The 24,721-nt window shown below is 46.8% G+C and overlaps 1 protein-coding gene across 4 annotated transcripts; it reads right to left on the bottom strand.

Annotated features, from left to right (window-relative positions):
• Positions 1–5,568: 5,568 nt before the first annotated feature.
• Positions 5,569–23,728, bottom strand: NR4A2 (nuclear receptor subfamily 4 group A member 2). Of its 4 annotated transcripts, XM_082690878.1 has the most exons (9): positions 13,726–13,963; positions 11,867–11,989; positions 10,520–11,385; positions 9,603–9,732; positions 9,005–9,168; positions 7,924–8,126; positions 7,514–7,530; positions 7,352–7,409; positions 5,569–7,205 (listed from the first exon to the last, which is right to left on the bottom strand). In XM_082690878.1, exons 3-9 carry the CDS (start codon positions 11,381–11,383, stop codon positions 7,118–7,120), a joined length of 1,524 nt encoding a protein of 507 aa, XP_082547004.1. In that variant the 5' UTR covers positions 11,384–11,385; positions 11,867–11,989; positions 13,726–13,963; the 3' UTR covers positions 5,569–7,117. The 4 variants fall into 4 exon arrangements, with proteins under 4 accessions (XP_082547004.1, XP_082547002.1, XP_082547003.1 ...); XM_082690876.1 differs by lacking the exon at positions 13,726–13,963 and adding an exon at positions 23,510–23,728 and having other exon boundaries at positions 7,352–7,530; XM_082690877.1 differs by having other exon boundaries at positions 7,352–7,530; positions 10,520–11,207; positions 13,726–14,037.
• Between the last annotated feature and the right edge of the window lie 993 nt (positions 23,729–24,721).

The raw sequence follows: 24,721 nt of genomic DNA, 5'->3' as shown, positions 1-24,721 counted from the left end.
GGGAGACAAGAAAAAAGAGAGAGAGAGAGAGAACTGATCACAAAACATCACTGCATTGCTGAAATTCCCTTCTCAGTATCTCTCAGTATAGTCATCCCCTCCCCTTTGCTTCCAGCCCAGTTAGGTCCATCAACAGTGGGCTCTCAAAAATTTTTTGGGGGGGGTCTCAAATTTTTTGAGTCAGACTCAAACTCACAAATATATTTTATGTTATAGCCCAAGGAAAGTTCCAGCAAGAAATACTTAAACTTTTCATAGTTTGGCTACTCTGTGCAAAGCACTCATGATTTCTATGCTGTTATTCCTTTATTTCTTGGAAAGAAAATTCTGATCACAACTCACTATATTGACTTTACAAACCATGCGTGGGTGGGGACCCTCGGTTTGAAAAACACTGACCTACTTGCAGCCTACTGATCAAGAGTCTCTTTCTACCTCCACACCCTTTGTAAAAGTCCAATTGTTTTGAGATAGCACAATCCTTTCCTGCAAGCTTGCGGAGGCAGAAAATCTTAGCAAGTTCGGGTCCTCTGAAGTCCCTCCGGTACCCGACGGAGTCCTCACTCGTGCAGCAGTCCTTCCATCACCCTCTACTGCCCCGGAGAAGTCTCTGACATGTATTTGGGCACTGTATCTGTTAAGACAGGTGGCACGTGTCCTGGAAATCCTAGTTTCTCTACACACAAGTTTCTGTAGAAATACAAAGAAAAAGGAGTGAGAGAGATTAACTAGGGGAAGAAGAAACGCGGAGGAAAGCATAGAAGCCAATCTCTCCAAAGATCCCGGTCCCTGTTCAGCGCTCTGTCCAGACCCGCTGAGCAAGCCAAACAGAACTCGGCTAAGCTAAGAAGAGGGCAGCCAGCCACCGGCAGTCGGTGTCTTCAAGGAAGCAAGGAGCGCTCCCCGCGGCAGGCGGAGAGGCGGAGTGGCTGCCCCACGGCCCCTCCGAGAGCGCAGTACTGATGTGGCCACCTGACGAGTCGCTTCCTGCGGCTCCCGGGCCTTGGGCTCAGAACTCGGTCGCCAGGAGATCGGAAAGCGGGGCCAGGATGCGCACCATCTCTCCCCCGAGCGTGGGAGTTGAAAGCACACGTGGCACGCGTGTGGCACAGACGTGTGGGTCTCTCTCTCGGCTCTTCCCGCGGTGCGGATGCGCCCTGGCGCCTCTGCCCCACTCTTTTGTTCTCCCCCACAACTGGAAAAAATGGTTCCCCCCGCGTGAGGTGGATGGATGCCCCGTAGACCCAAGGTTGACCACTAACGGGTCGGCGCAGGAGAAGCCGGAGGCGCGCTGGGCCGCACGTGCTCGAGCCCCGACGCACCGAACCTGGCCCAGCAGCGTCGGAAACCTGTTGCCGCCCCCCGCGGTGGGGAACGGGGCAAGGAACAGCTGGGGGTGGGAGGGAAGCAAGGAGCAGCTGGGAAGGGCAGGGCAGGAAAAGGAGGAAAACAGAGAGTTAACCCTGGTGAATTTGTCCTAATGGTTCCGAGGCTCCCCTGGTAAAGTCTTAAGCGCAACGTGCGGAGTCAAACTCTCAGTCTCCAAAACACAATGGGCGGTGGGAGCGCTTGCATCTCCACATTCACCCTCGGCCGAACCACAAGAAGGCATGTTCTCTTCAGTAATCCTGGGGCCTCGAAATCAGACCACGCTACAAGAGGGCCAAGTGGGAAAGCGGTCGGGGGAGGGCGGGGGTGGGGGGCGAGTAAGCGGCTAAAGCCTCGCTCTCCCGAGTCCTCCCGCCGCTGTCGGTTGGGCCGGGAGCGCACTTCTCGGCTGAGAACTAGGGGTGCGGCTCTCCTCCTTACGCCCCCGGAGTGGGGTGGGCCCTGCGCTCCCGCGCTGATGCTCACCCGCCGCTCAAGGAGGCGCCCTCCGACCCTGCCGAAGCTGTACTTTCCCTAAGGAAACGCCAAGATTAAAGTGAGAGAAAAGTCCTTACGGGACCCAGAGGTCGTTTCCAGTCGTGCTCAGGAGATACACTGAGGGAAAATGGCTTTAAAGTTATAACAGCCTTACTGTCCTAAATGGTTACGTGTGATGTCCAAGTAGGGATTTCTAGTAAAATTTAAAAGTAAAAATGAAAAATTGGATTTCTGCGTTTATTTGATTATTAAAATCGAATTGTTAGAAAATGATGACCTTGTTTGGAATTCATATCTTTCTTTCTCAGTAAAGTCAGCCAATACCGACTGAATGCCCCCCACCCCAATTTGGCTATACGAATCGTGATCGCTCTGGTTCCAGTGCTGTCACATGCACGGATCTAAGCAGAACCTCTGCCAAAGATTATTGCACCAGCCGCGCCCTTTTTAGGAGTTGCTGAGATCTCTGGGAAGGAATGATTGGTTGGAGTTGGCTGGGACCCCCCTCAACCCCACCTCTCCTCTGTGGGACTCTAAAATTGAGTCAGGTCCTGGCTCACCGGGTGCACAGGAATTGGATTGTGAGAAACTCCCGGGCGCGCCCACGGAGCAACAGTTCCTGTTCCCGAATAGCGGTGACAGGTGGAGGGTGGTGGGGGGAGCCTTAGGAAGATGTCTTAGAGATACATACTCCGTCCCAGACTTCTATTCAAACAGCAAAATAATACTGAAGAAAGTTGTTGAATCCGCGGTACCCAACAGCCTCTTTCCCCCCTCGCGCGTTAATAAACCTTTCTCCATTTTTAAGGTGGTTGTAGGCACACACGGCCTCCAGACCCGCGCCTGTCTCACCGACAGAGGCGAGGCCGGCCGGGAAGACCCTCAGGCCTCACTCTCCGAGGCCACCTCCGCGCTGCCGCGCCGCGGATAAAAAGGGAAACGGACGTGTGTGCGGAGTTGGCACCTGGCTTGCGGCGCGAAGATGCGCAACCCGCGACGTGCCTGGAAGTGCTCTGGTGTTGGTACCCTGTGTGGGGCCTGTCGAGATAGAAATGTGTCCTGTCCTGGAAAGCTCTGTGATCAAAATATTACCATAAAATACAACTTCTCCATCACAGACCTGGTCATATCTTGAAGTGTTCACTGCCGACGCCTAGGTTTAAAATATAATTAGATAATTGGATATTCGTGTAGACGCACGGACACCAACAAAGCCAAGAGTCTCAAGGCAAAGTGAAATTGAACCTTCAAGTGACATTCTTAAGTTGGCAAGAATATGTGTTTCTCCTCGTCGGGTCCCTTGCACGCTGAGAAATAGTGTCCCGTAAGACTCGTGATTGATATTTTTAGTGGAAGGGGCACCCAAACTCTCTAGAAACGGAGTCGTGCACCAAAAAGAAACACACATGGTAAGGTCATGGGGTGCTGCTGTCACTGCAGGTGCTATCACCTTCCTGGGTCAGGCGCGTCTCTTGTTAGAACCAGAAATGCAAACTTCCCTCTCCTCTCACTATTCTGTCTCTGTCTAACTCCGTCTCTCTGTCTCCCATCCCCACCCCACCCCCGAGCAAGGGTCGCCTGAGCGCCTAGAGAGACTGCGGAGGTCGCCTGGACGGGTGGAGAAGCATAACCCAAGTAGCAGGCAGGAGCTCTGCTCACCCGTGCTTTGAATTAAAGGCATCTCTCCATAAAGCCAGAGCGTTCTAAGCAACCACTCGAAGTGAGTCTAGACACCGTGAAGACTTAAAATGAGACCTTTCAGCGCAGAGAAGTGTATGGTTATATCCTCAGAACAATGATTATGCATTTTCCATAGCTGAAACGATACATAACTTAAGAGGATGTGGGAAGATGAGAGTGAGATGAAGCCTTCATTATAAAGTTTTGATCTATTTCTAAAGAAGTCCCATGCAACGTCTGTTTTGCAATGCAGCGTGTCTGTTGCTTTTCCTGGGCTTTACTCAGAGAAAGACTAGGGCAGTGTAAGTCCTCAACTGCGCGGATCTCGGAAGATGCAGGAGAGATGCTTGCGAGGTTCTTTCCTCCTACAACCCCGTGTGCAGCCGGTGGTTGGAAATTGACTCGATAACTGTGAAGCAGAAAAAGCACTGGCCACTTTGCAATTTAGAAATTACCTCTGAATGTACGAGCTGCCAGTTCAATCTGCACGCGGGCTTGGGAGAGTTCTTCCTCCCTCCTTTCACCCCAAATTCTCCGGAGGCGCCCTACCTAACACCTCATTGGCCTCGGGTGATGCGCAGCCCCTTCCTTCAGGGAGAACCTTCGAAAGAGTTCGTTTCTGGGTTCAACTCTCGGGGATTCTGACCCAGAATGTAATTGTCTCGGGGCTAGAGGCACCTGAGAGACGAGCCCTGGCGGCTCTGCAGACTCCCAGCATTTCTAAAGAGCTTTCTTTTTCTCTGCTTATTAGTGTGATGCTTTGGTTGGACAGAAGTTGTGAAAATAAAAGGAAATGGCAAGCCCCATCTTTTCAAAAAAGCCAGGAAATTGGATATTTCGCTTATTATTTAGTCCCTTTTGTGACCACTACTTTTGTCGCCCCAGAGTTACCTGCAGAGAAACATATCTGGTTAAAATAACCTTAAATTATAACTAACATGCCTTCTTTTTCTCCCATGCACAAAGCCTGTCTTTAAAAATTTTTTAAAAAGGAGGGGGAAGGGAAGCAAAGTAAAAACTACCACCTAAGAACTCTCTCGTGGCAATTTACTGGCAATTTCTAACTTTGCGTTTTATAAACAATTGTACTCTCTAAATTTCAGTGCCCCCAGAAACCATCTGTAATTCACTGGGGTCAGCGAAGAAGATGGTCTCCATCTTCTACTAGGAATTTGCCGCAGACCTGAAGCCAGTTAGGCAGGACCTTGACTGCCCAAAGACCAGCACCTTGAGTAGAAGGAAGCTCAGACCTTCAGCCGCTGTCTATAGCGTTATTGCTTTCTTTGTTAAAAGTTGGTGATGGGTGGAATCGTGAAAGCTGTGGTATGACTTACTTGTACCAGACCCAGGAGCTGACAAAGAGCTATTTTATAATTTATCTGAAAAACTTTAAAGAAGGAGGTATTATGCTAAAAGTTCAAAGTGTACCTCATCACCATCTACTGAAGGATGACAACAAAAAGTTGTAAGAAACAGCTCTACTGAGTTGTGCTGTATGCCAAGACCACTGACCCAAGGTCCAAAGGGCCAAAATGCCTGGCCCCTCGTCCTTATTACAACAGTAATAACTAGAGGAATTGGAAAAACCAGAGATAATGTACAACACACTTCAAATCCATGTTAATTTCCTGAATCTTAGAAAGATACTCCCTAAACATTCTGTAAGACAAAAACCTGACAGGACTTCAGACCTTGCAAAAGTTCAAGTTATCTGGTTTCCTAAACTTCTCTTCTGAAAGCTGCATTTCCTAGCAAAATTTTAAAAAGTGTTAAGATATTCTCAATTGATTCTGATAAATGCAGGTTGCCACACTCAACAATTCTGGCTGAGGAAAAATACTGTACTGAGTTTTCTGGACAATTAGTTCAATTTCCCAGTTTCTTTTGCTAGAATAGATGTAGGCTGTTCGTTTGAAACTCAAATGTTGAATAAGTGACCTACCCTAAATCCATCTCCAATTCTATTTCATATTGCTGTTTTGTCACCATTTTTTCCTGACCCAGAAAGAAGACAAAATTCTGTTCATTTACATAGTTTATTGTTGTAAACATTAAAATTGTCTTTCTCAAAGAAAGAATTTATCAGAAAAAAAAAATCAGCGTCTCTAACTGTCATACACCATAGAAAAAAAGGCAGTGACTCATATCATGTGCCATACTGGAAATATACAAAGAAAAATACTACAGAATATGGCAATATTAAAATTCTTACTCAAACATAAAATAATATATTAACTGACAATTTTAGACATTTAAAAAAAAAACAAAAAAAATTCAAAGTGCTCAGTAATTTCCAGGGAGTTATGTATATTATAAGCACTCTGGAAACAGTCAAAAGCTGCTGCATGCAAGTTTTGTTTAGCTTTAGACAACAAAATAATCAAGATATAAACTTTCTTTTATCAACATCAACGGTACATACAACACTTACAAACAAGGAATGTTGGACTGTGTTACAAACACTATGTGTCCCTTTTGTCAGGATTTTCTGATGTGTAATACTTGTGCCCACCTATTTTACAATTGAGAAAATGTTTAAGCTCAGATAACTACCAATCTTTATAAAATCTAACAGACTACATAGTGTCTGAAATACTATTTATATAATATAGACATTACTGAAATAGCAAGTGCCTATAACATTTTCAACCTAGACTCAACATGCTTGTCCCTTTTTTGTGTAGTTCTTTTTTTCTTTTTTCTTTTTTTTTTTTTTTGCAAACACACTTATCTTTTAGAATTTGTAATATGTATTCATAAATAGGCACAAAATAATTTAAAAAGCCAAACTGCATTGGATAAATTTACAAGCCTTTCCCTTCTTCAACTCATGCCACCCACGCAACATTTAGTTTTACTATATATTACAGCTTTCTTTACAGCAGAAAACTTTGAAGTCTTTTAAAGGGCAATACTTGTGGGTCCCCTTACAATGTGTGAGTGAATGTGTGCGCGTGTGTGTGCGTGTGTGTGTGTGTGTGTGTGTGTGTGTATGTATTACATTTGTCTTAACTGCAACAACCAAACATGGCCAAACATTTCCCCTATCATACATTAGGAATCTTTCTTCTGAACAATAAACTGATTTTTAAACTGATAATAAAAAGTTTATACCACTGTATTGTGTGCAGTCCATGTTCTAAATCCAGGATGCCCCGGAGCCAAAATGCCCTTTTAGGTTCTGCCTGCAGGTTAGGAAATAGCAACAGTTTTTGTTGTTTTGTTTTGTTTTGTTTTGTTTTGTTTTGTTTCTTTAGGGATTAAGGGACTGGGATTTTTTGGAGGGAGTGGGGGCCGGCTAGAGCTGAGGCAGCTCATGGGAATATCTCTGCCTTGTGACTTCCCCCCTCTGGATAGTTTTAGGTTTCTTTCCAGTTCCTTTGAAGTGCATGGGAGAAGGTCTTAGAAAGGTAAAGTGTCCAGGAAAAGTTTGTCAATTATTGCTGGCGGTGGTACCAAGTCTTCTAGTTTCAGGTAGAAAATGCGCTGTAGCCCCTGTGTGCAAAGAGTACGGAGTTCTGGGAGCTTCCCCAATAGTTTGGACAAATAGTTGGGGCGGTTCAACCCCCCATTATTGAAAGTCACATGGTCTTTGAGACAATTTACAATCTTGTTTTGCAGTTCTTCCACTCTCTTGGGTTCCTTGAGCCCGTGTCTCTCTGCAGAAAACACAATCAGAAACAAAAGAGGAACACACAAAGCAGTTAGCTAGCTGGCAGGAGCAGGGAGGGTCAGTGGCAAGGGAAAACCGGGACAAATCCTGCTGGGCAGTTTTGGAGACCTGCCCTGCAAGTGAGGTACTGACCTGTGACCATAGCCAGGGCAGCAATGCAGGAGAAGGCAGAAATGTCGATGTTCATATTCTGCAAGTTGGAGGAGAATTCAACAATGGAATCAATCCATTCCCCAAAGCCACGAACGCATTGCAACCTGTGCAAGACCACCCCATTGCAAAAGATGAGTTTACCCTCCACTGGGTTGGACCTGCAATTAATACCAAAGAGAGAGAGGGGAGAAAAAGAGAGAGAGAAAAGCTAAACAACTAATTACTTGAAGAGCAATAAATGAGGGATTTAAGAGGTAACTAATTACGGAAGAGTTAATAAAATGTAGACCAGTAGACCTTGAACGGGTTTAATTTCATAACCATCAAGAACGCCCCCTATCCCACTTCCATTCCATTCATCCAAGGTTTCTGGGCTCACTCCTTCCCTTCTCTTCCTTTTGTCTACTCTCTTTTCCTTCTTCTTTTCCTCTTTCATTTTCCTCTTCTGCCCCTCTCTCTTCTCCCCTTTTATTTCTCTTTTCCTCTTTCTTTCCCTTCTTGATTCCTCTCTTCCTCCTTTCCCAGCCTCCCTGGATTGCCTCCTCCATTACCTGTACGCTAATCGAAGCACAAACAGTTCTAAGAAAGCTGATTCAAAAAGCAGGTCTTGGTCGGCTTTGGGCAGGTCAGCGAAGCCTGGGATCTTCTCAGCCCAGCCCCTGATGATCTCCATGGAGCCAGTCAGGAGATCATAGAACTGCTGGATATGCTGGGTGTCATCTCCACTCATCTGATAGTCAGGGTTCGCCTGGAACTGGAATTTCATTTTAAAAAGCACTTAATGAGGTTCTCTAAAATATATAACCCGTGAAATTGCTAACCCCGCTTCTAGTAGGGGAGCCGGGTTTTTATAACAATTAAACCTCTCTCTGACCAGTAAGGAAATTAGATGTTCCGGGGCAATTAATTCAATTAGGGATGGTGCTATGAGGTCGCTGCTTTAAATATGTAAATTACCATTTCCATACAGACTAAATACAGTGCCATCCAGCCCTGGGAAACGTTCACTCTTATCTCCACAAAACAATTGACACGTTAGTATTCATGCCAGTCCCAGAGTGGGTCTCGAGCAGAGACGCCCTTTGCAAATCTTAATAAAATGGCAGTGGCTTCTAGGTTTGCCCGACATACTTCTTCCAATTAAAGCCCACACATTTCTCACAGCTGGGGTAAAAAGGGAATCTGACCACCTGATTCCCAACACCATTGCCATTCCTTATACTTTTCTCTTTCCTTTCCCGACCCCCAAGCAGGCATTCCCCACCCCGACAGTGCCACAGAGGATGAGGATTAAAGCATCTCTATGGAAGATTGGGGATAAAATCCAAGTGGGGGGCATTTTTGCACAGCCTCTGCTTTAAGCATTAGAGGCATTAGTGTGTGCACCATGGCAGTGAGAGAGAGGTCTCCCAGAGATGGGACCGCTGTAGCCTGTCTTCTCTTCTTTTCTCTGTCTGTCCTCATGTCTACACTCCCAGTAATGTGGAATATTTGTCGCTCTGTCTGTGTCCCGTGGCTCTGCTCAGAGCTGTAAAGCCACAGCCTTGCTTGAGTCTGGGGCTTAGTGACCGGTGTGGGAAGGGGTCCTGCCCATCTGTTGGTTTGTCCACATGCTACCCGCCAGCTTCTTACCCTGGAATAGTCCAGGCTGGTCATAGCCGGGTTGGAGTCGACATGGGCCCTGACGAGGGCACTGATCAGACTCACCGGGGGCGAGGGGGGAGAGGGCTCCTGTGGGCTCTTCGGTTTCGAGGGCAAACGACCTCTCCGGCCTTTTAAACTGTCCGTGCGAACCACTGCGAAGGAATAAATGGGTTAGCGTCGCTCCCCCTAGCGGGACCCAGCTGTTGCCTGGGCCCCTCCCGGGGAAGGCCGCAGCCACCAGGCGCCAGGGCAGGCTGCACAGGGTCCCATTGCTTGTAAAGCCTTCACTGACAAGAAGCATTTAAAAAAAAAAAAAAAAAAGTGGGGTTGTTTTATGTCGTCTTCCAAATGGGTCGTAGAGTTGAAGGCAAGAAGGGCCCCGCTGTTTTCTCCAGGGCAGGATAGGCAAGCAGGCAGCCGCGGGGTCAGCAAGGCAGAAGGCAGATGAGGGGGAACCGGGAGACACCCCCCCCCCACACACACACACACATCTTCCGGGCGCTGGGAAGTGGAAAATGCGACTGGAATAGAAGCCGCAGTTTCCCGCGGGCGCAGACGAGGGAATGGGCTGCTTGTTCCGACCTACCTTCTTTGACCATCCCAACAGCCAGGCACTTCTGAAATCGGCAATACTGACAGCGATTCCGGCGCCGCTTGTCCACTGGGCAGTTTTTATTTGCTAAACACACGTATTTTGCGTTTTTTTGTACCGTGCGCTGCAAAAGGAGACAATATAGACCGATTTTTTTTTTCTTTTGAAAATCCAGCAACCCAGGGAATCCAGGAACAATTTCTGAACAGCTGGGATCTACACTCCTCCCCATAAACAAACACATACACACAACTCCTCTTTTATTTTTTTCCTTTTCCTTTTCTTTCTCTTTCTTTTCGTTTTCCTCCCCCAGGGCATTTAACAGGAGAAAATTGATAGCGTTAACATTTGAGCTAACCTTGCCGCTCCTTGCTGTGTTTTATATGCCAAGAGAAGGAGAAGGAGACGCTCAGTAAATACAAATCCGTGGGCATTCATATTATTTACATTCCTTGGAGACCTTCTCTATTTAAAATGATAAGATTATTCAATCAGGATGGCGAAATAAAGAGATCACTTAATTTGACCATAGGGAATTCTGTTCCACTTGGTTAGCTCAGACACGGTTCTCTGTCCTAACCAATTTCAATCTGAACAGAGAAGACAGCTCCTAGCACATGCAAATGACCCTCTTCCAACTCAGGCTCCTGCAACTTCGGGCTAGGGCCTGCCGGGGTGTCGGCTGCGTGCGAGGGGGATGCGACCCCTGCTCTCCGGGTCTAGCTAGTTCCCTTTCTCAAGCACCCAGAGGCCTCCGCCACAGGCCATGAACGGCTGCAGGAAAGCCTCCGCAGACCTCGGGAGTTGGACGACCTAGGACTGGGCTGCCTGCATCCAGGAGGAGCGCGCACTCCGAGGCTCCCGGCACTAGGGGGCCCCTACCTGCCTCCTCCGGCCCCGTCCTCGCTCACCTTAAAGAAACCTTTGCAGCCCTCACAGGTGCGCACGCCATAGTGTTGGCAGGCCGCGTTGTCGCCACACACGGCACACAATCCCTCGTTGGAGGGCGAGCCCCGCGACGGCGGCGAGGGCACCTGCGTGTCCAGCAGCTGCGATGCGTGGCCGATCTGCAGGCCTGGGAAGCCCATGGACGCAGGCTTTCGGATGGGGTTGGGCACAGCGAAGGTCTGCCCGTCCACCACGTGGTGGCTGCCTGCCTGCTCCGGGTTCATGGGGACGTGCAGGGGCCCGTCGAAGCGCATCTGGCAGCTAGACACGGGGGTGCCGGGAGGCGATTGCTTAAATGAGAAGAGGGAGAGGCGGGAGACGGGCGTTTTCCTCTGCTCGATCATGTGCGTGGTGGCCACGTAGTTCTGATGGAAGTTGTGGAGAGAGCCTGGGTCGTCCCACATGGGGCTGTGCTGCACTTGGAAGCCCGGGGTGGTGGGCGTCGGGGGCGAGGAGGGCTTGTAGTAAACCGACCCGGAATGCGGCATCATCTCCTCGGACTGGGGGGGCAGGTGGCTGTGCTGCTGGTAGTTGTGCATCTGAATGTCTTCTACCTTAATGGAGGACTGCTGTCCGGACAGGGGCATTTGGTACAAGCAAGGTGGCTTGACGTCGTAGCCTGTGCTGTAGTTGTCCATAAAGGTACTGAAGCTGGGGAGAGAAGTGGTGGCAGTGATTTCAGTGTTGGTGAGGTCCATGCTAAACTTGACAAACTCTGGAGTTAAGAAATCGGAGCTGTATTCTCCCGAAGAGTGGTAACTGTAGCTCTGAGAAGCGGGGCTGGCTCCTTGAGGCGAGGACCCATACTGCGCCTGAACACAAGGCATGGCTGGAAATGAAACAGGGTAATATACACTCAGCCTGGTCAACTGAACACTTTCTCCCGGGCTCGGGTACACCTGGAGCTACACCGGCAGCCCGCAGCGGTCAGAGAGCATGTAAGGGACGCGAGAGGAAGAGCGGAGAGCGAATGCTGCGGGGCAAAACCGTGCAGGGCATGGAAAGACTGGTCCAAGGAAGACCCAGAGCTGGAAAGCTTTTGAGGGTCTTTATTCCCGGATATTTCAAATGCCTCCCCCTTCACCCCATCACACCGACGGTTCTGCTTATATGAGCCGTTCCTCTGAAGCTCGGGTTCAGCAAGCTCATTCTAGAAATAAGGTTGAATTGCACATTGTGGATGTTGTTCCCGAAGATAATGGGCCAGGAAAACCTTAACTTAAAGAGTTTGCTGAGGAAGATGGGATTGCCCTGTTTCTCGACGTTCGGGGAACTCGGAGGAGGGAAAAAAGAAATGAAGTTGCACTAACCTTCAGCCGAATTACAGGCGTTTTCGAGGAAATTAAAGGTGGACAGTGTCGTAATTCAACGAAGGACAAAGTTCCAAGATTTTTAGAAAAGCAATGGGGAGTCCAGCCTGTCGGATCTCCTCCCTGAAATACAGACACAGGAAGCTTCAGGGTGACTTTCCCGACAGATTCAGCTGGGCATCTGTAGGGTCACCAGGCAAGCCCTTCTGGGCCCTCCTTGATTGTTTCATTGGCAATTCTTGTGTAGCCCTTACCAAACTCAGCAGTTAAAATGAATGAGTAAAAGAGATGACTGTAAACAACACAAAATGCCACCCGTTGCACTGTGTAAATCTTTGCAGACAGAGAGTTCTGAAGGAGAGAAGGTACTTACTTAATACTTATGATGTAATAAATTGGACCCTAAGATGTAGGGGTGGGGGTGGGGATGGAAGTAGAGGTGGGGGTGGGAATGTAGTGTCATTTCCATTTTAGTTTCATTCAAACCCAAATAAGAAGAAACTAGAGTTTAATAAAATACAGCACTGGAAACTTCGCCTGAATTTTTCTGTGGCGGAAGTAGTTTTTCTTCCAGGAGGGGGTAAAGAAAGTAGAAGTCAAAAATATAATATGAGAAAAATAATCTCTCCCTCCACCCCTACGTGTTACAGAATGCTAGCAAGGCCTGGGCAGACCTGAAGACAATCTGAATGGAAGCATCTGGATTTCCTAAGTGTCACAAGACAGAACACTGGGATTGAAGATACAGGTGAATTGCCATTCATTTCTCCAGGAAACTTGTCTTTCAACATCTTTAACGGTCAAGGGGTGGGAAAAGAAGACCCTACTTTTCCAGGACCATCTTAGGTCAGTTGCAGAGGGAGGGAAACAGCTTATCTGGTACTGGTACCAAGGTTAGAAGCACTTCCCAACACTGGAAGCAGAACACCTCGCCTATACAGCCATCCACAATCTGCCTATTTGCCAGGGAAACGAGTAATTTTCAGATGTTGCCACTTGGAAGGCATTCTAGAGCATCGAGAATCCTATTACTAATGAAAAAGAAAGCCAAACATCCACTCCTTCTGTTCTCCTCCCCACTCCCCCATTATCTTGCTTCCTGGGGAGGAAGGTTAATCAGAAAAAGTAGAAAGAAAGGAGACCCACGACACCCACAGCCTTTGAGAGCTATATGCCTGTGCTGGATATTAACCTCCTGGTAACTTAACAGCTTCATAACTGTACTCTTTACTCCCTTCTCTGTTTCTCTCTCTCTCTCTCTCTCTCTCTGACGTATTCACATACACAAGCACGGCATGTGTCAAAACCAGAAATTTCAGGCAACTTAGTAATAGGACACTCTACCAACACCAACACCAACACCACCCCTTATTCAATAATACCCAGGAAACACTGGCACACCGGCCAGCCGCGGTGACACAGTTCCCAAGCAACACATAAACTGAAGAACTTTCTCCCTGTCAGTTTGTGGGTAGCGTCCAGGCCTCTCGTATATACAGGACTTTGGAGTCTCCTTGTCCAATGGTCACAATCAGTTCCACTCTAAGAGCAAACTTTGGCCACATATCCCCCGGGCAAGTCCGCAGCTCCCCAGACTATGCAAGTCTCCCATCCACGTCCACCAATGAGGAGCCTGGAAGCCTTCTGGGAGCCAACTCCCCCCTAGTGCCAAAGCTGGAGTTCGGACAAATGACCGCCGAAGCCGCGCGCACCTATTCCCGGTCCTCCAGCCCCATCACGCTCCGACCCTCTGGCGCCCACTTCGAGAAAACCTGTACTAACACATGTGGAAGGAAGAGACGTGCAAAAGACGAAAGAAGGATAAAGGAACTCGAGCTGCACGGGCTCTACCTACTCACTTAGGAGTTCTCTGCGTCTCTCTTCATTCATTCAACTCAGCCGAAGTGTAGTTTCCTCTGGGAGTCCTGGTAGCAGGGTCTGACAGGGGTGGGCGAGAGGGGCGAAGGTAACCAAGTCGCCAGGAGCGGGGAGGGAGCAGGAGAAGGCGGCCGGCTGGGCAGGGGAGCAGGACCGCGGAGCCGAGCGCGAGCCGCCGGGCGGACTGGCCCTGGCCGCCAATGTGCCTTTGTTTATGTGGCTCGCGCTGCCGCTGCCAACATGCACCTAAAGTCTCCGCGCGTCAGCGCGCGTCAGCGGCCCGCCGCCCAATCGCCGCGCCGCCGCGCTCCCCGGACTCCTGGCCGGCTCTCGCTTTGGTATATTTCCGACCTGACGTCACGAGCAGGGCCGATTTTAAGGTGGGAACCGTTCTGGGTTCACCTTGGTCGCCAGCTTGGGTTTTTTTTTTTTCTTTCTTTCTTTCTTTCTTTCTTCTCTCTCTCTCTCTCTCTCTTTTTTTTTTTTTTTTTTTTTTTCCGAAAGAGGTGTGACCTCTCCACACAGGTCCGCGCAGCCCGCAGCACCGCGACGTCTCACCTCGCCTTCCCCTAAACCAAGGGCCACCGCTGCCGCCCGGCTGCTCACATGTGGGGGAGGGTGCAACAAAAGCTCCGGCGGAAGGGAACGCTGGTATGGGCCAGGTAGCCGGCACCTGGACTAGTGAGGGATGGGGTGTGCCTGGCAGTGTTCTAACCTCATCCACTCACAATTGTCTCCCCCATTAGCGGAAGCGCGGACAGATGTCCCAAGACTCGAGAAGCTCAAAGGCCTCAGGCAGTTAGGGTGGGATTTCCCTAGCCCGATGCATACCCCTTTCTCCCTTTTCCTGTCCAGGGCCGCCTCCTTTGGCGTTAGCATTCTCTCTCTCTGTCTCCCCTTCCCCCTTCACACACACACACACACACACACACACGCGCGCGCGCGCGCGCACAAACACACACACACATATACAGTCCAAGGTGGAAGGGACTGGGAAGGGCCTATTCTCCATGTTCCCTTCTTCCCTTGCAGTGCCCACGTGCAAGGGAATACGTGGTGCGTGGAAAGGGGAATAGAGGGGGGACAGGTAGACAGTGACCCAACCCTTTAGGGATCCCGAAAGTCAGAATGAGACATCGCCCACTTTCCTATCGCAGGCAATACAGCCAAGCAATAGGCAACAGGTGCGCCTTCAACAGAAAGGTGCTCTAACCTCACCTTTGGCCAACTCTTATACTTTCGACACTCCTCAGTGCCCACCAACTCATACCCTAACACGAGTTGTAGAGAAATAACTCAACCTTCCTCTGAAGCACAAGGGCTCTCAAACCTTAGTCTCAGAGCCAAGAGGGAAAGACAAAACAAGGGGAGAGGGCGGGGTGGGGTATCTCCGCAAGCGTAAGTTGTGTGCCCAGCCCTTCCAGGAGAGGGACCCGGAGCACTGTGGTAGCTCGCCGCACCCCCCGCGGCCGCGAGTCGCCGCTGACTCCACTTTGCACGCCTGTCCACCCGCCCGGCTGAGGGCGTGAGGAGCTTTCTAGCAAAGGAGACGCCACTTCTACAGAAAGCGGGCTCCCTTCGCTTTCCTCCGGCCCGAACAGGGCGGGCCTCTCAGGGCTTCTCCCAGGGGTCTAGAAGAGGCTGGGACGAGGGGAGGGAGGGCTCCGAGGCGTCCCCCCTCTCTGGCCGCGAAGAGTTCCAACCGCCCCACCTCCCTCGGCGTGGCTCGCTTCCAGACTGCAGGAGCCCCTTGGCGACTCCCCACTCCCCGCCCCCAATCCTGGTGTTCTCTGGATGGGCCAAAAGCGCCGCGGAACTATCCGCGTTCTGAAGCCGCTCAGCTCAATCTGCACCCCCAGCCTTTGCTCGCTCCCCAGCGGCTGGAGAGGCATAGCCATCAGGTGCCCTACGGCTGCCCCGGGAAGTCTCGGGCTCCTCTGCGCCGCAGCCTCTGGAAAACCTGCGTGGCCACCTTAAGTTTCCCCCAGATGTTGCGGCTGCCGCTGCCGCCGCCGCCGCCTCCGCGGCTCAGCGGTGCCCCAGCGGGCCGGAGTACAAATAAAACCAGGAAGTGTGTGTGTGTGTGTGTGTGTGTGTGTGTGTGTGTGTGTGTGTGTGTGTGTGTAGGGGGGGGCTGTTGTGGCGAGTGAGGGTGTGTGAGTAGGGGGAAGAGGGGAGGAGGGCGAAGAGTAGCCTATTAGCATGAGCTCAGTAGCGTCAGCGCCCCGTGGGCAGGAACGATTCCACGCGAACGAAAGGGAAAAAGTGAGAGTTTGGAGAGCAGGGGAGAAGGAAAGGGGTGGGGGTGGCGGTGACGCAGGGGCGCAGGCATTGACGCACCCGCGGGGCTGGGCCCAAAATAGCAGCGGCTCTAGCTCGGTGGCGCCCTCCCGGGTTCCCTTCCCCTTCCGCGAGGGAGCAGGGCGCTGCCAGGAGGAGCTTTCCTTGATCCCAGCGGTGGGCCAGGCTCCCGGCAGCTATTTTCAGGCAGTCGGAAACTCAGGCGCAGCCACGCTGGGGTGGCGGTTATTATTTTTTAATATACTCCTAGGGAAGCGGGGGCCAGGAGAACTTTAAGGTTGTAACTATCACCCTCCCTACACAAATACGCACAAGTGAGTGGATACATTCCCTGCACAAGTTCCTCCTCCCGTAGGGCCCTTAAAAACACTTGGCTTTAGCCTGGGTTGAGTCTGCGGACAACTGGAGAATTCTCTCTTAGAGAGTGGAGAGTGTTCTGGAGTTCTTAAAGTGAGCTCTGAAGGAGACAAACACTGTAGTGCGGTGCGTTATTCTACAACAGCAACCTGTGGAGTCGGGCTTAACAGAGCCCTTACCCGAGTCTTACTGCACCCAAGACTGAGAGGCAGTTTTCACAGCAATTATAATTATTAGTAAGTGGAAATGGAGGCATTAGGTATAACATTAACAACAGAGAAAAGGTGAACTTTTCCCCCTTGCATCCTATAACCTGTATGAGTTCCCTCTTTTCTTCAAATTCCTATTCTAGTTCCTGGGGAGTGTTACTTCTTAAGAAGACACACTGGATGAAAGACTGATAAACTCATTTAAATCGATTACTGGATAAGCTGCTTCTTGTGTTCGCATTTTTGGTAGGGCTCAGATGTGCTCGGGGTGGAAAGGACGCAACATAGGCACCAGAAAGTGGAAGAAAGGACCCTGCTCAGAACTCCAGACTCCTGTGTCCCCATCAGATTGTGATAGAACGAATCTCAGTGGAACCGCCAATGTCTGTAATTGACTGATGCTGTCAGTAGGGGGCCTGACTCCACAACGTTCAGGAAGATCAATCACACACACACACACACACACACACACACACACACACACACTCTCACGTACCAGCTAGCTATTTACTACTTAGGCCAAACCCTAGGAGAGCAAGCTGGAGGCCCAAATATTCATACTGTGCTGGAATTCATAAATAACTACAAGTCTTCTATACTTTTTCTATTTTTCTTTAAAGGGGAAACAGTTAACACATGGAATTAGGTTCACAACAGATTTTTTTTCCTCCTTCCCATGATTAACTCACTGTTAGGTCACGGGGGGAAAAACCAAAATAGTAATGAAATCTCTCATTTTATCACCAAGTAGCTCAAATTGGCATATAGTTTGGAAAAATGAAAGCATGTTTGAAAATCCTATGATTACATGTTTAAATAAATTATAGTTTAGAAGAGGATTCCTGTGGGTGTATTTGCTAGTACATAAGAGAATGCTTTTGTGCACAGAGGTTTAATTACACATATAATGGAATCAAAATGTAGAACTGAACAACCTTTTAGAAAATGTTAAAATGATGCTATAGGCTACAAGAAACTGAAATTTTGCATTTATATGACTAGAACCTTTCAAGATTTTTTGAGAAACATAGATTCCTAAATATAAACTACTTTATAACTCAATTAAAATGACAATTCTAGTTTTTTTCAAGGCCCAGATCCAGATACAACTTTAATTACTGCCATGTATTAATGTGTAAAGTTATCCCCAATGAAGTTCTATTTTCTTAAGAAGTTAAAATAAATAGGAGTAAAAATTGGTCTTATACATAAAGAGCTCCTTCTTTTGAAAACTAAATTAAGTGACAAAAAATTAATTCTTTCAATATATACCATTAGATGACCTCATAAAAGCATTTAGAAAAGTCATGTTACTACATTATCTTTTATGATATTAACCAAAATTAAGCAGAATGTGACACATATGTAAAAAATATTTTTATAAAAAATCAATATAAATAATACACTCACATCTAAACCAAAGTATTTTATTTTATGCATGGCTAGACAGATTATACTTAATAAAATTGAGCTTTTGGTATAATTTAGAAAGCAAACATGGATGTAATCCCATAGGATTTTCTATCTTAATGCATGGAAAAGGGGTCTTTGGGGATTTCTTTCAGGATTCTCCCAAAATGAACTCAGAGTAGCCCTTCCAGTTCAGATATAGTGAACGGACATAACTGTTTTATTGCAAGAGCTGAAGTAACTTTAAGATATTTCATAACAAAATTACTTAATGGAAACTGTCTTAAACATTAAAATGAGATATATATTTTAAGTTATATTTGGACAAATTTACATTCATGGCATTTGTTGCTATTCAGCAGGAAATTTTACATTAGTGATAGAAGAGAGAAATTTTCACTTTGAAATAAAAACTCAGTTATGGAACTACAAAATCAGCTTTTAATACTGAAGGGTTTTTTTTTTTTTCCTTTCTGCGATTTCATTTGCATTAATAGGATATTAATTGATGAATCATTTGTTCCTTTCCTATAGGATGTTTACAAAACAAGTCAATTGCTTACCTGATATTCACATTTTGGGTAGTTGTGATTTTTTCCTCAGTTTTATTCAGCCCATTATTTTTTTTAACCAAAAAACACTAAACGCAAAATTATTTCTGACTTCAATTCAGAACTCAGTTCTAGAAATGTGTAAAGATGTGCAGAAGAAAACAGCACTCTTTTTTTCTAGAAGCATCTACTTGCAAAGTAAAATTATAAAATTGAACATATGGTAAAGCCTCATGCCACTCAAAAAGTATTTTGCATAATAAAAATCCTTCATCTTTTAAGCTCTAATGCTTGACTCTCAGTAACCATCTCCTAAACATTTGCTTTTAAAGTAACCTACTATTTTCTTCCTGTGTGTGTGGTAAAATACACATAACATAAAATTCATCATCTTAACCATTTTTAAGTGTACTGTTCAGTGATGGTAGATACATTCACATTGTTGTGTACCTATCACCACTATCCATCTCCATCTCTTCATCTTCTAAAATTAAAACCCTATACCCATTAAACAATAACTGTCCATTCTCCCTTTCTCCCAGTCTCTAGCAACCACTAATATCTTCTATGTAAGAATTCTTTGTGATCAAGCAAGTAAGGGTAACTTTGCTTTTCGATTTCATTGCTAATTTCAGTAAACATGTGGGTGATTAAATTGTACGAAGTCCTAGAAGACTTTTTAAAGATTCTGAAAATAAGTTGCTATATGTGAAGGACAAGGACACTTGAAATTCTAAAAGTAGCTAATAACATTAGTAACTAATACAGTATTACATAGCATTTTAAGTAGATAAAATACATACACTTGGCAATAGTTCTTGTATTCATATCATAGCTGTGAGTTTTTGTTCTACCTTTAATGATAAAATAACCACTTCTGATTTTTTCCTCAGCCTAACTGGGGGATAGGAACCTCTCGATTTAATAAAAAATGAAGATCCTGTACGGATATATTACGACAAAGATATATATGCCCTTTTCCTCATCATAATTCTGCAATTATCAAGCCTACAATTTTAACACTACAAAAGTAACTTATAGCAAGGACCCTTATAGTGATAAGTAATAAATCTAATTACCATATCCTTTGAATAGATGTAATATAAATTTCATTGCTCACTTAAAAGTTCTAAAGTTAACAGCATAAACTTGAAGTTGAGTAATTAAGTAATCCTTATATAGACACTTATTAAAGTATTTATACATATTATCTTAAATCTACATCTATCATTTTGCCAATTAAAATTAGGACTTTAATTGCAATTAAGTAATTTAATTGCCAATTGAACAGCAAAATTGCTAAGTGACTAATTTTAATGCCTATTTTAATTACCAATCATGACTGGGGAGGGAGCTAATCAAGTTACATCAAGCAGTACCAGAGTAATGATGTGAAGAAAAAAAAAAAAAATAGTAGAACAAACATTCAAGGCTACATGCTTTAAAAAAAGAAACATAAATTAAATAAATGCAAACACAATCTTATAAATGTATAAAAATACTGTATTTCAATATCTGAATACAGAACATGAAAGAGAACAAGATTAATTAAAGAAGCCCCTGTCAATCTTCAGTCAAAGTAAGGAAAACCAAGTCAAATTTTTATGTGGTATTTACATGGCACTCACACTAACCCAGATAAAAACAAAGCTGCATATAGCCGAGAATAAAAGACTGTTTCTTGCTTGGCTGGTTAAATATTTACAGATTGACAGTTTTTAAAGAATTCTTTAAAAATGAAACGCGATAAAAGAAACAAGTTTCCAATGCAGCGATGTAGATTTTAAATTTGAAAAGCAAACAGGGCCAGTGCACTGGGCCCATATACTCTTTCTGGATGGCTCTCCTCCCCACCCCCACTCACTTGAATGCAGAGTTCTATTAGAGGCCTAATGTCTATCCATAACTTGTCCCATGTTACCATGAGAAACACACAAATCCTCCCTATCCTACATATTCTAAAATACGTTCATGAGTAAAAAAATAAGAAAGCAGCTAGGATTATATCAAATTAAAATTACATAGAGCATGGAGAATATACCCTGTCCTAAGAGTATTTCTTCATTTTCAGTTAAAATAAACGTGCCAGCCCAAGATAAAGGCTGTAAACCAGCAGGCAACCAGAAACAGTGGTGAAGATCTCGGCAATACAAACACATTTTCAAAAGTTTTCATTTCCAAACTAATTCTCAGATTAGCAATACGGAAGGGCACTATTTAAAGAGGGAGGTGAAGTTGAGAGTTCAAAAAATAGAAAGTGATTCCCTGGTACACATTAACAATGCTAGTACTTTCCAGCTATAGGGATCCCCCTGGCAGCCAGCCACCTCGTTTAGAGTAACAATGGACATCCATCAAATCTTCGTTTAAAATAAAAGTCATGATGCAAGATACACATCTTGTTTTTATTACTGTGTATGCATACCCAAAATATACATCGTTCATGTCTACAAAAGGGCCTAAAATCATTGGTGAACTCCATGTAATGTTGTAACTTGAGAAAAAGCAAATAGTGCTGCTTAGGGTTTTATTTACTAATGGACTTGAATTCTGAAATGAAGCACAGCAGGACTTTCAGCCTGGCTTTTGAAGGTGGAACACGTTAATAATCATGGGGCCTAACAAAAGGCCGCAATAGCTGCTCACGACAAGAACAGCTTTATAAGGCGAGTTCTGTGTAGCTGATTAAAGGACACACTCACTGCCTATTCAGAAGTCATGGAGATGGAATCATTATTGACAAGCTTACTTCTGATCAGGGTTAAAACACACTGAGTACTGGTGAGAGAAAACCTTAGCCATTAAAAGATTACCAAAAACAGCCCCCAGCAACCGTTGCCATAAGTCAGATATATATCTTATTGTGTCCTGTATAAGATTTTCTGCTATAAAAATACACAGACGTCTTATATTGTTTGATAATAATTACCAACATACTGCACTAACTCAAATACTAGGTAACACATCATCATCCATTTCAAAAAGTAAGAAGAAAAGGAGAAATATTATCTTGTCATTTCAAAAGGATTCAGAAAGGACATGAGGTACAGATAAACTTCCAGAATGTTAACTTTCTGAAACGTGATGTGACTGAAAATATGTACTTGTTTAGATCGCTTAGGTCTATTTTGTGTTTTGTTAGTCTATCAATTCACATGAATTAATGTGGTTTACACACTGTCAGAAGCAAAATCTTTTAAAAGATAGTACATTTGTTGCTTTCAGATATTACTTAATAGGTAAAAGTTAAAAAAAAATGTTTCACAAGTTATTTACTTTCTTTGTACCTTTATTTCTTGTTTTCTAGTATTGCCTCTCTGCTTTAGTGGAAGAAAATGGAGGGTTACACTAAGAGACAACCATGTTTATAACCTGAAATTAGAGACAATCAACCATTTTATTAGTCACTGAAATATTTAAAATAAGACCTGTGAAATATTACAGAAACATTCCACTAGGATCTAAACAGCGACTTCAGTATGTTGTCACTGGCATGTTGGTAGGAGAAAAACGACCAGTACTACCCATGGATGATTCAAGTACACACAGAGTATATGTGTATGGGGAGGGGGGTTGTGTATAGAATTGTTCAGCTTCTTAAATTTCTTATATTTCATGTTTCTGAGGACTGTTTACTGTAAGATATTTTCTTATGTTTAAGAATAAAGATTATTTTCTAAAAAAAAAAGAACTTTAAATAGTTAATTAATAGGTTGAGGAGTTACATAGAAACAACTCACAGAACACACATTTCTTGTAGTTCTTTAATTTTCTGGATTCCAAAAGTATGGTGTTCCTAAACATTACTAATTAAGTAACTAGCATTGGAAATCCTCTTTTCCATTTCTCCATATTCTCATCAATTAGTATTCGGTTGGCTGACTGGCAATTTCTAAGACAACAGTTTTACCAAACTTTATAAACTTTGTATCCTTCAGAAGAGGGAGGGGGGAGGAGGAAGACAATACAGAAACCCTCTTTTACAGCCAGAATGATTTGACAGGGCCCCTCAAACCACAGATAGATGTTATAGAATTTGAACTGTAGCTCTGCAGCTCAGTTTATACCACAGAAACTGTGAGATGCTATCTCCCTGTTGTTATAACGTATCAGGTCAAGGGATATAAATTGTACCAGGTAATTCATTTTGCCGTTCGGAGAGTCATTAAGTTCCTCCCAGAATATATGTGATTGATATCCCTGGAGGTGAAAGGCTAAAGGAACCATATGGCAACATGTTGCATTCCGTATGCTATCTGCCCATCCGTGCTTAAGCTGCCATTAGCAACATCTGTACCTTACGGAAATCCAGCTGCGCCGACGACGGCTGACGGAATTGTACTTGGGGGGGGAATCTAGCTTAGCGCCATTAACTTGAGACTTAGAGTCTATCTACCAGGACGGATGGAAGCTTTCACAATTACACGAGACAACACAAATGCTTTATTAAAGTTTAATTTTGAACTCCCAATTAGCGAAACTGCATTACAAATCGATTGCAATTTCCTAGAAGGCACAGCAAGTTCTCTGCCTGCCTGCCACGTGCGAGAGGCTCCAGAGCAAGCTTTCCAGCTCCCGGCAGCTGAGAGGGGCTGGTTCAGAGCCGGTCTCCGCAGCCCAGGAAGTCCCTAAAATCCCCACCAGCCCCTCCTTCCGCAGGGTGGGGGCGTACCGGGCTAGAACCCGCAGGGAGGGGCGGGGGGGAGTCCTCTATTATCTTGGTCTCTCGGGAGGAGCCTCATCTAGTCAGTCACGCAGAAGTTTCTCTTTCGCTCTTGGCGTTACACCCCAGATCGGCTTCGTGCGCGCGGGCCAGCGGGGCGGAGAAGCCGGGAGACCCGAACCCCGGCAGGGCTGCCCGGCGCTCGCACCCACCCCTGCTCCCCTCCCCCCCCCACACCCAAACAAAGCCCCGCTCCAGGTCCAGGATACGTTACCTGCCCGGCGCTCCCGGCCCCTCGGTCACCGCATCCCCTGCTGGCGCGCCTTGTGCGGGTCCCGCTCCCCGGGACGCACAAAGTGGCCGCCCCCGGCCGGCTAAATCCCCCTCTCCCGTCATGTTGGGGGGAGAGGGGGAGACGGGGGAAGTGGAAGCGGGGAGGCTGGGCCCAGGGAAACTTACTGGTAAAATTAAAAAAAAAAAAAAAAAAAAAAAAGGTAGAAGCCGCTGGTTTCGGGGGGTGGAGGGGGGTGTCCCGGCCAGGGGCAAGAAGAGGCCGGTTACCTTTCGGAGGGTCGAGGGCGGGAGGGAGGGGGGTCAGGGAGCGGCCGCCCGCCCCCCTCCCCCGACCCCCAGCGGCGGCGGCAGCTGCACACACAGAAGCCCATTGTCACCGGCGCCCGGCGCGCAGCCCCGCGGACTCGGCCCCGCGGCCAAGCGCGTCAGCGGCCCCGTCAGCCGGGCCGGGCTCCGTGACGCGCGCGCAGCCAGCTCTATAAATAACCCGCCGCCGGGCGGCTCGGGCGGCTTTCCAGTGACGCCGGGGCAAGGCGCGGGAGGAGGAGGGCGAGAGGAAACAATAAAGCCGCCCGCCCGCCTCCCCGGCCTCCCTCCGCCCTCCCCCCGCCGCCCCGGGCCCTTCCCGCCGCGCTCGGCTTTCCCCGCCCCGGCCCGCCCTGTTCTGAGCGCGGCTCGCGGGTGGGAAGGGCCGAGGCGAGCCCAGCCCACGAGTGTAGTAAAGGGCTCGCTGTGTTACTTACTCCCGGCTCGAGTTCGGCCTCTGGAGGCTTTCTCGGCTCTCCCACACCCGCTCTAGGACAGGTAGGGTGTGTTTGTGGTGGCCGATCCTCAGTTCAAAACCAGACAAAAACCTTCCATCTTAAGTGTTCGGATGTAGCATATTTTAAAGTATATGCGCGTGTTCCCATCTCCTGGAGTTCCGCCTACATCCCTCTCTCTATATAGATCATATCCTTCCTTTCTTCAGACTCCACCACGATTATTTATTTAGGTTTTTGTGGAGCCAGGGCCATATTACTGTTTGAATTTGGGAAGTTGTATATAGGGTGCCCGGTAAGAAACAGCGTGCGCCTGGCTTTCCCATCCCCTGTTCTCAGTCTCAGAACACTTTGCATATCTTTTTGGCCTTTGGCCTTGAACGTAGCACCAGGCCTTGCACAGAGCACTTTTGAATTTTCCAAAACTCTGC

The sequence above is a fragment of the Mustela nivalis genome (assembly GCF_964662115.1).
Source record: "Mustela nivalis genome assembly, chromosome: 11".
Lineage (NCBI taxonomy): Eukaryota > Metazoa > Chordata > Mammalia > Carnivora > Mustelidae > Mustela > Mustela nivalis.
Note: the sequence above shows the minus strand (reverse complement) of the source record. Positions and strands in the feature narration are given on the sequence as shown.

Excerpts from the sequence above, each read along its gene's own strand:
- NR4A2 (XM_082690876.1), bottom strand. The coding sequence starts at position 11,383 with ATGCCTTGTGTTCAGGCGCAGTATGGGTCCTCGCCTCAAGGAGCCAGC. Across the intron at positions 9,733-10,519 it reads GCTGCAAAGGTTTCTTTAAG|CGCACGGTACAAAAAAACGC; the intron begins GTGAGCGAGGAC and ends CTCCTTTTGCAG. Across the intron at positions 9,169-9,602 it reads TGTTGGGATGGTCAAAGAAG|TGGTTCGCACGGACAGTTTA; the intron begins GTAGGTCGGAAC and ends ATTCCTTCGCAG.